This window comes from Mirounga leonina, unplaced genomic scaffold (assembly GCF_011800145.1).
Source record: "Mirounga leonina isolate KUSES-001 unplaced genomic scaffold, KU_Mleo_1.0 Mir_176, whole genome shotgun sequence".
In the NCBI taxonomy this organism is placed as follows: domain Eukaryota; kingdom Metazoa; phylum Chordata; class Mammalia; order Carnivora; family Phocidae; genus Mirounga; species Mirounga leonina.
Window position 1 is genome coordinate 9,078,251 of NW_023270454.1, and position 15,719 is coordinate 9,093,969.

At 35.7% G+C, this 15,719-nt stretch overlaps 1 protein-coding gene across 10 annotated transcripts in view; it reads left to right on the forward strand.

Moving 5' to 3' along the window:
• HMBOX1 (homeobox containing 1) overlaps positions 1–15,719 on the forward strand; it is a 213,475-nt gene that overhangs the window by 125,262 nt on the left and 72,494 nt on the right. For all 10 annotated transcript variants that reach the window (XM_035022645.1, XM_035022650.1, XM_035022647.1 and 7 more), the window contains one exon: positions 13,029–13,139. In XM_035022645.1, the coding sequence (XP_034878536.1) occupies positions 13,029–13,139 (111 nt within the window). The remainder of the gene's footprint in view (positions 1–13,028; positions 13,140–15,719) is intronic.

Consider the following 15,719-nt stretch of genomic DNA (forward strand, 5'->3'; position numbering starts at 1 on the left):
TAGTTGTTCCAACACTGTTTGTTGAAAAGACTATTCTTTCCCTATTAAATTTTCTTGTCACCTTTGTCAAAAATCAATTGGCCATAAATGAATGTATGGGTTTATTTCTTGACTCTCAGTTCTGTTCCATTGATCTGTATGTCTGTCTTAATTCCAGTACCACATAGTCTTGACTATATAATGTGACAGTAAGTTTTGAAATTGGGAACTGTGAATCCTCCAGCTTTGTTCTTTTTTTTTTTTTTTTTAAGATTTTATTTATTTGACAGAGAGAGACACAGCAAGAGAGGGAACACAAGCAGGGGGAGTGGGAGAGGGAGAAGCAGGCTTCCCGCCGAGCAGGGAGCCCGATGCGGGACTCGATCCCAGGACCCTGGGATCATGACCTGAGCCGAAGGCAGACGCTTAACGACTGAGCCACCCAGGCGCCCCTGTTCTTTTTTTTTTTTTTAAGAAAGCTATTCTGGGTCCCTTACATTCCCATTAGAATTTTAAGATCACTTTATTAATTTCTGCAAAAAGCCAGCTGGAATTTTAATAAGAATTACATTGAATCTGTAGATCAATTTGGGGACTGTTGGGAGTGTTTAATGATATTAAGTCCTCTGATTCATGAATATGAGATGTCTTTCCATTTATTTAGGTATTATTAAATTTTTTCAACAGTTTTTTGTAGTATTTGTTTTACAGGTTTTATATTGTTTTTGTTAGATTTATTCCTAAATATTTTATTCTTTTTGATGCTATTATAAATGGAATTACTTTTTGAAATTTTTTCTATTCATTGCTAATGGATAGAAATAAAATTTAATTTTGTATGTTGATTTTTGTATTCTGCAACCTTAGTGAACACATTTATTAGTTCTAATAATTTTGTGTGTGTGTGTGTGCTCACATGGATTCCTTCAAATTTTTTAATACACAAGATCATGTCATCTGCCAACAAGTTGTTTTACTTCTTCCTCCCCAATCTGAATGCTTTTTATTTCTTTATCTTGCCTTATTATTGTTCTGGCTGGAACTTCCAGTACTATACTGAATATAAATAGTAAGAGCAAACATCCCTGTGTTGTTCCTGATCTGAGAGGCAAAGCTCTCAGTCTTTAACCACTAAGTATGATGTCAGCTGTGGATTTTTCATAGATGTCCTCTATCAAGGTGAGAAGGTTTGCTTCTATTCCTAGTTTGTTCAGTGTTCTATATCACAAAAGATGTTGGATTTTGTCAGATTCTTATTCTGTGTCTTAAAATAATCCCATGGATTCTGTCATTTACTAATATGGTATATAACATTGATTGATTTTCATGTGTTCAGTGAACCTGGCTTTCCTGAAATAAATCCCACTTGGTCTTGGTGTATAATCCTTTTTATATGTTGTTGGAAACAGTTTGCAAGTATTTTGTTGAGGATATTTACATCTGTACTCATAAGAGATATTGATCTATAGTTTTCTTACAGTATCTTAGTCTGTTTTTGTCCTTATGGAATGAATTGAGAAGTGTCTTCTCCTCTATTGAGTTCATGAAGGGTTAGTGTGTGTGTGTGTGTGTGTGTGTGTGTGTGTGTGTATGAATTCTTTTTGAAATACTTGGTAGAATTTACCAGTGTAGCCATCTGACTTTGTGGGGGAAATCTTGACTAATTCAATATCTTAACTTGCTGTAGATAGATTTTCTGTTTCTTCTTGAATCGGGTTCTGTAGGTTATTCTAGGGAATTTGTCCATTTCATCTAGTTTATATATAATTTGTTGGCATATAGTTGTTCATGGAATTCCCTTTTTATTTCTCTAAGGTCAGTAGGAATGCCCTCTCTTTCATTCCTGATTTTAATTTTGGGTCTTCTCTCATTTTGCTTGTCAGTCTCCCTAAAAGTTTCTCAATTTTGTTGACCTATTTCAAAGAATCGATTTATTATTTTGTTGATTTTCTCTATTATGTTTCTATTTTCTGATTCATTTATTTCTCCTTTATGTGATTCCATTTCCTTTGTTTTGCTTGCCTTAGATTTGGTTTGCTCTTTTTCCAATTTTTTTAAGGTGCAAGGCCAGAGTATTGATTTGAGGTGTTTTTTCTTTTTTTTGGTAGAGATTTACAACAATAAATTTCTCTCTGAGCACTCCTTTAGCTTCATTTCATATATTTTGGTATGTTGTGTGTGTATGTGTGTGTGTCTGTGTGTGTTTTAATCATCTCAAAGTATTTTCTAATATCCTTCATGATTTCTTCTCTGACTCATTGGTTAGGACTCTGTTAATTTCCACATATTTGTGAATTTTCCAGTTTTTTTCTGTTGATTTTTAATTCACTCTGTTATGTTTGGAGAGCATACTTTGTATGATTTAAAAATTACTGAGACTTGTTTTGTGGCCTAACATATCTGTCCTGGAAAATGTTCCATGTACACTTGAGAAGAATGTGTATTCTACTGTTGTTGAGTGGAATGTCTGTTTTTTAGGTCTAGTTGGTTTATGATGTTCCGGTCTTCTGTTTCCTTATTGATCTTCTGTCTGGTTGTTTTATCTGTTATTGAAAGTGGAATATTGAAGTCTCCAGCTGTTATTATTGAATTGTCTATTTCTCCTTTCAATTCTGTCAGTTTTTGCCTCATATATTTTGGGGCTCTGTTGTTTATATTTATATATTTAGTTTTATCTTCCTCATGAATTAGCCCTTTTATCATTGTAAAATAGCCTTCTTTTCTCTCTCCTTACAAATTTTTTTTTAAGTCTATTTTGCCTAATGTTAGTGTAGCCACTCAAGTTTTCATTTGACTATGTTTACATGGTATATCTTTTGCCATACTTCTACTTTCAACCCATTCGTGTCTTTGAATCTAAAATGTACAGCTCTTATAGACAATGTACAGTTCTTATTGTAGTGTTTAATCCATTTAAATTTAGTATAATTATGATGAGGTAGGATTTACATCTGCCATTTTGTCATTTGTTTTTTATGACATGTCTGTTTTGTTCCCCTTATTGCTTGATTACTTCCTTCTTTGGTGTTAAATATTTTCTAGTGTACCAGTTTTAAGTCTCTTGCCATTTCTTTTACTATATGTTTTTTATTATCTTAGTGGTTGCTCTGGGGATTACCATTCACTTATAATTATATAACTAGAATTATTTAATTTATAACAATCTAGAATAGATTAATAGCAACTTAATTTCAATAATATAGAAAAACCTGACTCCTTTATGGTTTCATTCCCTCTCCCCCTGATTTGTGCCATTATTGTCATACAAATTACATGCTATATGTTGTGTGCCCACCAACTTAGATGTATAATTACTGCATTATCCATTTTTAAATCAAATAAGGATAAAAGGAGTTATAAACAAAAAAATAAATTTATACTGTTTTTTATGTTTAATGGCTTTTACTGGCATTCTTTATCCTTCATGTGTATTTGAATTACTATTTAGTGTCCTTTCATTTCAGATGAAGGAATTCTCTTAGTTTTTCTTGTAAGACAGGTCTGCTGACATCAGATTCTATCCATTATTGTTCATCTGGCAATATATTAATGTCTCTTTCATTTTGGAAGGATAGTTTTGCTGGATATAGAGTTTTTGTTTGACATTCTTTTTCTCTCCCCCAGCACTTGGAATATATATCATCTTACTACTTTCTGACTTCTGACAGTTTCTAATGAGAAATCAGCTATTAATCTTACTGAGTATTCCTTGTACATAATGAGTCACTTTTTTCTTGCTGCTTTCAAATTTTATCTTAGTCTTTGATTTTCAACAATTTATGTTTCTAGGTATGGATATCTCTGAGTTTACCCTACTTAAATACTACTGAGCTTCTTGGACTTGTAGATTAATGTTTTCTTATCAAATTTGGGAATTATTTGGCCATTATTTTTTCAAATACCCTTTCTTCACCTTTCTGTTTCTCATAATATATCATCTCAGTTGACCTGTCTTTAGGTTTACTGATATTTCTTCTGCCAGTTGACATCTGGTGTTGAACCTCTTTAGTAAATTTTTCATTTCACTTTTTGTACTTTTCAACTCCAGAATTTCTATTTGATTCTTTCTTGTGATTCCTCTTTATGATATTCTGTTTGATGAGGCATTTTTCTTAAACTTTCCTTTAGTTCTCTAGACATTTTTTTTCTTTACTTCTCTGAATATCTTTAAAATAGCTGATTTAAATTTTTGTCTATTAAGTCCAACATCTGGATTTCTTCAAAGACACTTATTGATGGCTTCTTTTACTATGTATGTGTCATTCTTTCTTATTTCTTTGCATGGTTTATAAATTTTGTTTTTCAAACTGGGCACTTTTAAGTAATAAATTGTGGAAATCTGGCAATCAGATTCCTCCCTATCCTTGGCTTTGTTATGTTGCTGTTTGATATTGTTGCTCTTTCTTTGTTTAGTGACTTTCCTGAACTAATCCTGTAAAGTCAGTATTTTTTGTGGTGTGGTGAAGTTTCTTGTTAGCTTAGTTATCAGTTAATTGTTGTTCAGAGATTTCCTTAAATGCCTGGAGCCCATAAGTTTCCCAGCTTTGCAGAGGGGTCTGCATGCCTTTAATGCTCAGGTAGGCACTTCATAATTCTGCCTTTGCCTTCACTTTCTCTTTATATCATGCCTCCCGGTAGGCCAGAGGTGAGACCTTAGGTGCTTTCACAGCTCTTTTCCTGTGTTTGCACATTACTATGATCATGCACAGACCTGGGCAGGTACGCAGTACTACACATGTGCCTAATCTTTTAGATTTCCCAAAAATATGTCAAAGCTTTTCAGAGATACTCATAGACATCTCATTCCTCAGCTTTTTAAATATTTTGGTCAGCTCCTTGTTTGCCCCAACTGTCATCATTACCTCAGTTAATATTAATGCAATGGTAAATGATTGTCACAGATTGTTTGCAATAAACCACCTCCCTTCATTCTCCCCTCCTAGGCAAAAGGCTATTTACGCTGAATAAGGTGTGAATCAGGTCAAATAAGGGCGAGCCTTACAAATGGGAGTTTCCAGGGAATTGCCAGATAGGTCAAAAAATGACAGTTCTCTTTGAATGGTGTTTTGGGGAACTCCAAACCTGTTTTACTCCCTCCATTGGCTATTCGGCCACTCCTGGTTTTCACTGTGATTGCAAGAATATTGGTTTTCAAGTCCACTGTGATGATGGGAATGGGTGTAGGTCTGGTTAGAATGTCATACAACTGTTCTTACTAAAATTCAGCATTTTTTCTTGAATAAGCACTCCTTGGATTGTTGCAAAATTTTGGTTAAGTTCCAGAGTTCTGGAAAAGTTGATTCTGACAATTTTTGCCAGTATTTTTATGGCAGAGCATCTTTTGCTCTTCTTGCTTTTTTAGAGGACTTGCTTTTCAGAGGTCCTCACTCTGCCATTCCCACAGACATCACTCCTGTTTAACAGATTTTGAAGGAAAGACTAATCCCTCCCAAATTATTTCCCTTATAGAGTTGTCCTCAAAAAATAAACATGGAGGACAAACATAAGCATACAAGGACTGGGGAGTACAACACCAATAAACCTGTAGTGATAAAAACTTCTTGATGAAGAAATCTTACCAACCAAAAATTAAATTGAAAATGTAGAATTTAGGACTTAACTGCAAAGGGACAGAAGGACCTTTTAGGGAGCATGAAAATAATCTGTATACTAATTTGAGCAATGGTCATATGTGTTTACATTTGTCAAAAGCCATTGAAATATATATTAGTAGTGTACTTTATTGTAGGTAAAATATGCCTCGATTAAAAACAAAAAATAAACTGTGTGGTGAATCAAAAAAAAAAAACTGTGGTGAATCTTGAATCCATTTGAATCTAGAACTATAAGTAAACAACCATGGGAATTATGAATCTAGAACAGAATATAAACATTGACTATGCAAAAATATCTTCCAAGTATCAGGAGTTAGGTGTGCAGGCCAGGGAGAAAGATGGGGAAATTATAGTATTTGTATGTGTATTAGTTATCTATTGCTGTGTAAGAAATAACATCAGATCTTAACAACTTGAAACCTAAGTCTTTATTATCTCAGTTTCTGTGGGTCAGGAATCCAAGAGCAGCTTAGACAGGTCATTCTGGTTCGGGTGTCTCAGGAGGTTATAGTCATTAGGATGCTTAACTAAGGGCGCCTGGGTGGCTCAGTTGGTTGAGCGACTGCCTTCGGCTCAGGTCATGATCCTGGAGTCCCGGGATCGAGTCCCACATCGGGCTCCCTGCTCACCGGGGAGCCCGCTTCTCCCTCTGACCCTCCGCCCTCTCATGTGCTTGCTCTCTCTCATTCTCTCAAATAAATAAATAAAATCTTTAAAAAAAAAAAAAAAAAGGATGCTTAACTAAGACTAGAGGACTCACTTCCAAGATGGTGCACTTGGGTAGCTATTAGTAGAATGCTTCAGTTATTTGCCACATGAGTTTCTCTATAGGTCAGGTTGAGTGGTCTTACAGCATGACAACTAGCTTCCCTTAGAACCAACGATCAGAGAGAGAGCAAGGCAGAAGCTGTAATGTTGTTCATGACCTAGTGTCAGAAGTTACAGACTGTCATTTCTGCCCTATTCTGTTGGTTGCACACACGAACCCTCAAACAGGGTTGGAGGGGATTACACAAAAGGAGGAAGACAAAGAGGATCATTAGGGGTCATTTTAGAGCCTGGCCACCACAGCCTGCTAATTTCCTCAGCGTTTTTAGCCAGGAGCCATTACCTACTGCCCACAAGGTAGAAAGTAATGCTTCCAACCTCCTAATGTTTTTGTATAATCCTTTTCCTTGCCTTTATGCATTCTTTTAGTACCTTATTTGCCTTATAGAAGCATTTACTAAACTTGAGTAATATTTTATTTTCACTCTACTTTACTAAAAAATTTTTTCTTCCATTCAAATCAAACTGAATTTTATGTTTTTATATTTTAAAATTCTGTAGCGTATCATATGGTATGTGTATGTTCATCTTTAGTAATTATTTCTGCCTATCATATGTCTGCATATGCTTGGAATGGTCTTATCATGAGTGTGGTTATTTCTAAGTGGTAAGAATTTGGATGTGTGTTTTTTTATTAGCTTTCTTCTTAATTTTTCTTTCCTCGAAATTGCTTATAATTCTTTTTAAATAATGAGCATGTATTACCAAAAGAAAGTCAGACTTTCAAAATAAGTTTTATAGTATTCAGTAATCATGAGAATGTAGGGAGACAGTCTCATCACTATTGGTTAGAGTATAAAATTTGGCACAGCCTTCTTTGGGGGACAATCTGGTATTTGTCTGTCACAAACTTAAGTGCTCATATGCTATGAACCAAAAATTCCATTCTTGTAAATCAATCCTAAAACATCCGTTCATGTGCACAAGGATATGCATAGAGTATTTATTGCATCATCATTTACAATGGTAAACTATTAGCAACAACTGAAATGTTTAATAATAGGTAAATGTGTAAGTGGATTGTGGTGTAGAATACCATGTAACCATTAGAATGATGTACATGAGAAAATTACAATTATGTGAGAAACATTCCTTATTCTGTATAGAATAACTACAAATGTGTGTTTAAAAAAGCTTAGCTGTATATATGTGTACATGTTTATGTCTTAAGTGCACAGGAAAGAATCTGGAAGGATTCACACCAAATAAACTTCTAGGATAGGAAATAAGAGAAAAATTGGGATGGAGGATGGAATTTTTTTCTGCATGTTTATAAATTACTTTTATGGAGAATTGTTTTAAATTTTGACATACAACTCTGATTGCACTGGGATGACTACAGTTCTCAAGTAGAAAATTACTGAAGAATCACATTTCAGGGCACCTGGGTGGGTCAGTCGTTAAGTATCTGCCTTCAGCTCAGGTCATGATCCCAGGGTCCTGGGATCGAGCCCCACATCGGGCTCCCTGCTCCGCGGGAAGCCTGCTTCTCCCTCTCCCACTCCCCCTGCTTGTGTTCCTGCTCTTGCTATCTCTCGCTGTGAAATAAATAAATAAAATCTTAAAGAAAAAAAAAATCACATTTCACTTTTTCAACTGTGAAGTGACCTTGTAATTAAGAAGGATCTGACCATGAGGATTTTGTCTTTGTGGATCTTAGGTGGCTTGTTCTCTTATCAAAGTTATTTCAGTTGTCCAGGCAAACAAGGCTGAGATTCCAAACTGCAGGAATGAGGATTGGAGAGAACATAAAGAGAATTTTAAGAAGTTATTAGATATGGTAATCATGTGAGAATTGGAAGAAAGAGTAGAGTGGAAGGTAGAATTGAGATGGGGGACACAGGAAGAAGAGTAGATATTTATTTATATATATATATATATTTGACAGAGAGAGAGAGCCAGTGAGAGAGGGAACACAAGCAGGGAGAGGGGAGAGGGAGAAGCAGGCTCCCCGCCGAGCAGGGAGCCTGATGTGGGGCTCGATCCCAGGACCCTGGGGTCATGATCTGAGCCGAAGGCAGATGCTTAACAACTGAGCCACCCAGGCGCCCCAGGAAGAAGAGCAGATTTAAAAGAAGAAGATATAAATTAAGTTAACAATATTGAAGACCTGTGGGAAAATCTCATAAAGCTATCTAGCAGATGGTTTGAAAGAAGAGTCTGGTGCTCTGGAAGTCATTGGCATTTAGAATTTTAAAATCATGATTGTTGATAATTGTGATGACCAAAGAAAGAGTATAAATAGAATGAAAGAAGATTCTTAGAGATAGAACCCTGGGGACACTAACATCTGTAAGGAGCTAGCAAAGCAGTCCCTGAAGCTGACCAAAAAGTTGCATTGGATAGGTGTATCTCACATTTCAAGGATGAAGATGATGTGATTGGTCAGTAGCGTCACATTGCACAGGAAGTGGAAGGAAGAGAAAACATTCAAATTTGTGGTATTAGGGATTTTGACCAGAATGGGTTGTAGGAGAGAGCCCTCTAGTGGAAGGGAGCATGGCATTTGAGGAACTGGAAGGAGCATGATGAAGCTGAAGCTCGGAAAAGAATGTGAATGAGACTGGCATTTTTCATCCTTTGAATACAATGTGACCAGTTTCTTAGTGGAAAGAAATTAATGGGGGGTTAATTTTAGTATCTCAGTGTAAGAGAGTTATGAAAGTTATATGTGACTTTTTCTTTTCTTCTGCCCTGTGAAAGGTGGAGAAGAGGTTTTGAGGAGCTAAAAAATGTGGAGAATGATTTTTTTTTTTCAGCAGTGGGAGGGGAGTTAGGGAATTTTTCTCCCAAGGAGAAGTGCCAAAGCAGACAGTAAAGAAAAGCAGCAGGGCCTTTTTTTTTTTTTTAAGATTTTTAAAATTTATTTGACAGGGAGACACAGTGAGAAAGGGAACACAAGCAGGGGCAGTGGCAGAGGGAGAGGGAGAAGCAGGCTTCCTGCAGAGCAGGGAGCCCAATGTGGGGCTGGATCCCAGGACCCTGGGATCATGACCTGAGCCAAAGGCAGATGCCTAACGACTGACCCACCCAGGCACCCGCAGCAGGGCCTTTTGACACCTAGATCAACTGAAGTTCCAAAGGCTTGGACCAGGCACAGAAGGATGAGTGTTAGAGGAAACTTACTTATTAGCAAGCTGCTAATTAAGAAAAATCACTGCAAAATGTTATTATTGTACATATTTAGTTTTTATAGTGCCTCTTCTGGAAAAAAACTATTTGCTTTATTACTTTGTTTTCTCTGTTATATGAAAACTGGTATTAAATATACAGGGAAGACATTATTTCCTCCTCACACAAAAGACTGGATAGGGAAGATATTCTTTATTTCTTTCCTTTTGTTTTATTAAATTAATAATTACACATGGAGAAAATTGTGGAACAACATATATGTTAACATTTAACATTGCTTACCTCAGGGGAATTGACAAGAGAAGGCTGAAATTAACTTCTTTTTGCACATATCTGTTGTTTAACTTCATTACAGTGTTTTTAAAACCAGTAAAGCATGTAAGTGATTATAGGGAAAGGCTAAAAATAAAATGAATTAATACATATTTGTAGGAAGATTAAGAAAATAATATAAAGGTATGCAATGTGAAGAGTCTGCCACTCTAAATTCCTACTGTGTATCTTTGGCTATGTGTAAGCTTTTGTTACTTACTGTACAAAACAGAATGTACATTATGTAAAAATATATTCGTAAGACTATATACTTCTTCATTTCTATCGTGGGCACCTTTCCATATTGATACATACCAATTTATTTTTTAAACATTGCATAGAATTTTGAAGACTTTGGGGGGAACTTTTTTTTAATTGAAATATATACAGAGAAAAGTATCCAAGCTTAATGACTTTTACAAAATGAAGACACATGTATAACTACCATCCAGATCAAGATCAGTAACGATACCAGGGCGCCTGGGTGGCTCAGTACATTGGGTGTCTGCCTTTGGCTCAGGTCGTGATCCCAGGGTCCTGGAATGGAGCCCTGCATCCTTCAGGGCTCCCTGCTCAGCGGGGAGTCTGCTTTTCCCTCTCCCTCTGCTCCTCCCCCTGCTCATGGGCTTGTGTGTGCGCACGCGCTCTCTGTCTCTTGCTCTCTCTCTCAAATAAATAAAATCTTTAAAAAAAAAATCAGTAATGATGTTGATAACCTTTCTTCATACTGCCTCCCAGTTAATTAACCTTCCTATCCATAGGTAACCACTCATATATAGATAAGTTGTGTCTGTTTTTTAACTGTATATAAATTAAGTCATACAGTCGTGTGTGGCTTTTTTATGTTCGTGGCTTTTTGGGGGGCCTATATTATTTTTGTGAGATTTATTTATGTGGTTCCATGTAGCAGTGGTTTATCCCTTTTCTATTTGGTATGGTAGTCTTTAGTAGAATGCATAAATCATGATTTTTATGTATTCTCCTATTGATGGGTGTTTGAGTTGTTTCAGATTAGGGATTATTATGAGTAGTGCTTCTGTAGGTCTGTATGTATACAAGGTGTACATGCCTTTTGCCCCACATTTCTATTGAGTATGTGCAAATTTCTGTGCTGTATATCAAGGAAAGAAATTGCTAGACCATATGGTATCCATATGTTCACCTTTAGTAGATACTGCCCCGTTGTTTCTCAAAGTGACCCTGACATCTTACCCCTCTGTCAGCAGTGTGAGAATTCCATTTACTCTACTTCCTTGCCAGAACCTGGGATTGATGGCTTTTTGTTTGGTTTGTTTTTGTGTTAGTGTTTGTTTCTGATGGCTGTTTTAGAACATTTTAAAAGTCTGCCCAGTATTTTATTATGTGAATAGACCATAATTTAATCTCCTTTTGATGGGCATTTGCCCTCTTCCTTCCCTACAGCACAGCCAGAACCTGGACAGCTCCAATATCTAGTGGGCTCTGTGACCTGTGTGCAGAAGAGTCAATCCTGGAAGTTTCAGAATCTCTGTATATTTTTTTTTTCCTTAACAGATTTTTCTCAAATTTCCTCTGTTTCTGAGTAGTATGGTACCAATATGAAGAATCCATATAAAATAGTTTCATTTTATGACATGAAAACCAATTTTGATTTTATGGTGGTGAATGGTTTTTTTTTTCACTCCTGTTTAAAAGTAATGTAAAAAGTAGTATAATGTCTGAAGCTAGACTTTTGGTGATAGCATTGCTAAACAGCCAATTTAGTTATCCAAAATAATTTGCATTCTCTTAGAACAAGCATACCGTGCTAGCTGCCGCACCCGCATCACATAGATCCTCAGTCCACCGGGAAACTACCGTGTGAACTACTTGAGAGCGTGATCACTTAGGTTTTGGAAAACTGTTTTGACTTTCACCCTTTGAAAGTGAAAGGTATTTCCAATCAGAGAAACATAATGCAAACCCCAGCCTCTCTTTTAACAAATCTCCTCTCCCCAATTTCCTCCCAATTTTCTTGTAACATAGGTTTTTAAAGTATGAAACTCTGGGGGCTTGTTTTTAATGACTTAAATGTGATCACCAGACCTCCTGCTCCTTCTCATGTTAGGAGATGTGTTACTTCCTGATAACCACTCTTCCTGTTGTGCATTATAGCTTTAAAGAGTTGTTGGCACAGGTGGCATTCAGTGCCATCCAGTTACCATACGTAATTCCTTGGGAGAATTTAGATACTGTGAACCCTCTATGATAGCTGAATAGTCTTTTGGAAAGTGCCTTATAGGCGCATAAGATAGTATTATCTTTCCTATTATTCTTTGCTTTTGCCAGTTGTATGTTGAATTATTCATTTTTGGAATAGCTATAATGACCAGAGAAGCATGTGATTCTCATACTGTTAAGTTTTAGTCATGCTTTTTTACTTTCACATGTGGAGGTTTTTCACATTTCTAATTAATTGCTGTCAAGAACTTCTTAGAGGTAGCTGAAAACTACTGCTTTATATTCTGTTCAGTTTTTTTATAAGTCTGTGTCTTAGAAAAATGTCTTTACCTCTTGAGATTTCTTAAGAGGTCGTATTGCAGCATAAGACTAAAATTCTTCCAATTCTTTGTTATCTGTAGTAATAGTAACGAGTCTGAAAATGCCTATATGAATTAACAAATAAGCCAGAAACTTTATTGAAGATGCCGTTTTCAAGGACTTCTCCTTTCTCAGGCCCTAAATCTTTTTTCTCAGTGTTGATCATGAATAGCAAAACTTGCTGGCTTGATTTTTTTTTTTCCCCCTTTCTTCTCAGTATCTGGTAAAAGTTCTAATATTCTCAACCAGGATTGGGCTGCAGGTGGTGGTGGTAGGAGTACAAATCTAATCAACTTCCGACATATAACTAGTAATTAGGAATCTCTTCATTTATTTCACATGAACCTAGCTGATGGATTAATTTTAGAGACCACTTTCACGTCTTGGTTAATAAAATGCTTTGACCTCTAGTAGATCATTTCTGAGTATATTCTAGACAGTGCAGTCAGTCTTTACAAAGAAATCCGGTATTACAGAGTTTGCTCGAGTTGCTTCATTATAGAGTAACACAGAGAATAAAGCACCCAGTAACCTAGAACCAACAGAACCCTCAGCTTCCCTGTACTTTCAGTACCTGCAACAGCTGTTTCTCTTTCTCCACAGGTATCAGTCAGAGCCGGATCTCTCACTGGCTGTTGCAGCAGGGATCAGACCTGAGTGAACAGAAGAAAAGAGCATTTTACCGATGGTATCAACTTGAGAAGACAAACCCTGGTAAATATCATTTCCTTATTTTATTGCATCTGAAACAAGACAAATGTAATTAATTACTTTATTAAATCTGTGCTGACTGATCTTCACTAAGGTGATTTCATACTTTACTGTTATTCCTTTTTCCCAAAGAGCACTCTTGTCTCTGGCCATACCACCCTGAATGTGCCCAATCTCGCCCAAAGAGCATTAACTGTAAAACCTAAGCCCTGATTATACTGTTTTTTAGTTTAGTGTCTAATACTATCTAGTCATTTTCACTCATTCCTCCAAGGCACCTCTTTGTTTCCAGGTTATATGCTATTTCTAATGATACTTTGGAAGACAGGTCATAATTGTCAGTGGCTGTTTTCTTTTTTTCGACTGTAGGTACACATGTAAGATCACATACCTGGTTTTTTATTTTTGTAAATGTTAGTAATGTAAATTTCATACTTTTACTTAGTTATTGCTATACCATGTCCAGTGATCTCTGCTAATGATTTTCTATTTCTAATTACCTGGGTGATGAGCATGTCTTTGGACTTTAGGGTGAAGCTGCCCTGATAACTTTGGAAGCAGCAATAGGTTGGAAAGTAGAATGAAATCTGAAGGAAAAAGATCACCAAAACCTTTATGTCTGAAGTTGCCAGAAATAGGCAAGATCTATGGTAGGATACTTTTAACAAGTGGTATATAAAGTCTGAAGTTGTGTGGCAACATGTCTTTCATCTATACATTACACAGACTGGTGGCGATGAGAACTGTCTTCTGTAATACTACAGCATTAAAGCCTTTGCTTATTATAGATTAAATCATCAGTTGGAATATTGCATATTGAAGACTTAGCTAATAATAGCATTGACTCTGAGGTGGAAATAATGTTAGAGAAACATATTTGTGTGTATGTGTGTGTGGTAAGGTTTTTTTTTAAAGATCACATTCCTGATCTGAAAGCCCCAGGCAGAACAAAACAGAACAGACCATTTCAGCCTCTCTACAATGAGTTTTTTTTATCTACCCTGCCCCCCAGTTTCTATTTTGAAGTGTTTCAGATGTACAGAAGAGTTGAAAGACCAGCACAGTGAATACCTCTTTACTCTCTTCTTAGATACAATAATTGTTAACATTTTGCTATATTTGCCTTATCCCTAGAAAATAAATAAATGAATAAATTTAAAAATCTATATATGTATGTATATGCATGTAAATACATCTCTTTCTCTTCAGCATTCATCTCCTGAAAAAGGTAATCGCCTGCATAACCACAGTCTGTTACCACGTCTAAGAAAACTAATAATAATTCCATATCATCTAACATCTAGTTTATATTCATATTTCTCTAATTGTTACAAGAATGGGTTTTTTATTAAATAGTATCTGAAAAAAATAGTGATTTATGATTTAGGTGGACAAATTGGAATTTGTTATATGTCTCTTTAGACTCTTAAATCTAGTCATTCAAACTTTTTTTTTATAACATACACTTCTTAAACCATCTAATGTTACAGAATGTCCCATATTCTGGATTTTTCTGTTTCCTCTTAGTATCAATTAACTTATTCCTCTATAGCCCCTGTATTTCCTGTAAACTAGAAGTTAGGTTTAGAGGCTTGATTAGATTCAGGTTAAACATTTTTGGCAAGAACACTTCATAGATTATTTAGAAAGGGCATGTAGGTAATGTCTACAATGTACTTTGAAATGCATCAGAATAAAATGGATAAGGAGATGGATAGATAATGTGATAAACTGAGTAAAATATTGAGTATAGATTTTCATCATAAAATTCTTTCATTGTTGCTGTATGTGTGTTTGAAAATTCACAATAAAACATTAGGGCAAAATGCTTTGTCAGTAACATTTACCTCATATATCAAGAGGCATGTAATGTCAGGTTGTAGCATTATCATATGCTAAGTTTGATCATTTGTTAAAGTAATGACCACCAGTTCTTGTCTTTGCAGTTTGTAAATAATCTATAGGGCATGATTTTGCCACTGGATGGATATCCTCTTCTACAGCAACCTTTTGTCAGTGGTCTTAGCATCAATTGATGCTTACCTAAATGAGTTATTCCATTAGGGTTTGCAAAATAATCCTGATCTTATTTAGCATTCCTTCAGCATTTATTAGCTAGCAGTTTTTCTGCAAAGAACTTTGATTTTTAGGTATTCTTCTAATGATAGCTAGCTATGTAAGCAAATCTCTCAAAATAATGACTTTTGTTGCTGCCATTAGCTAAATGTTCTAAAGCAGCACAATTCAGTGGAAATATAATGTAAATGACACATAATTTAAAATTATCTAGTAGTCACATTTTAAAAAGTAAGAGATAACTAAAATTAATTTTAATAATATATTTAGCAAATATGTATTAACACTTCAACATTTAATCAGTACTTTTAAAAATTACAGAGACCTCTTTCTCTCTTTTTTAAGTAGGCTCCACACCTAGCATGGAGCCCAGTGTGGGGCTTAAACTCAACCCTGAGATCAAGACCTGAGCTGAGATCAAGAGTCAGACACTTAACTGACTGAGCCACCCAGGCACCCCCCTTCCTTCCTTCCTTCCTTCCTTCCTTCCTTCCTTCCTTCCTTCCT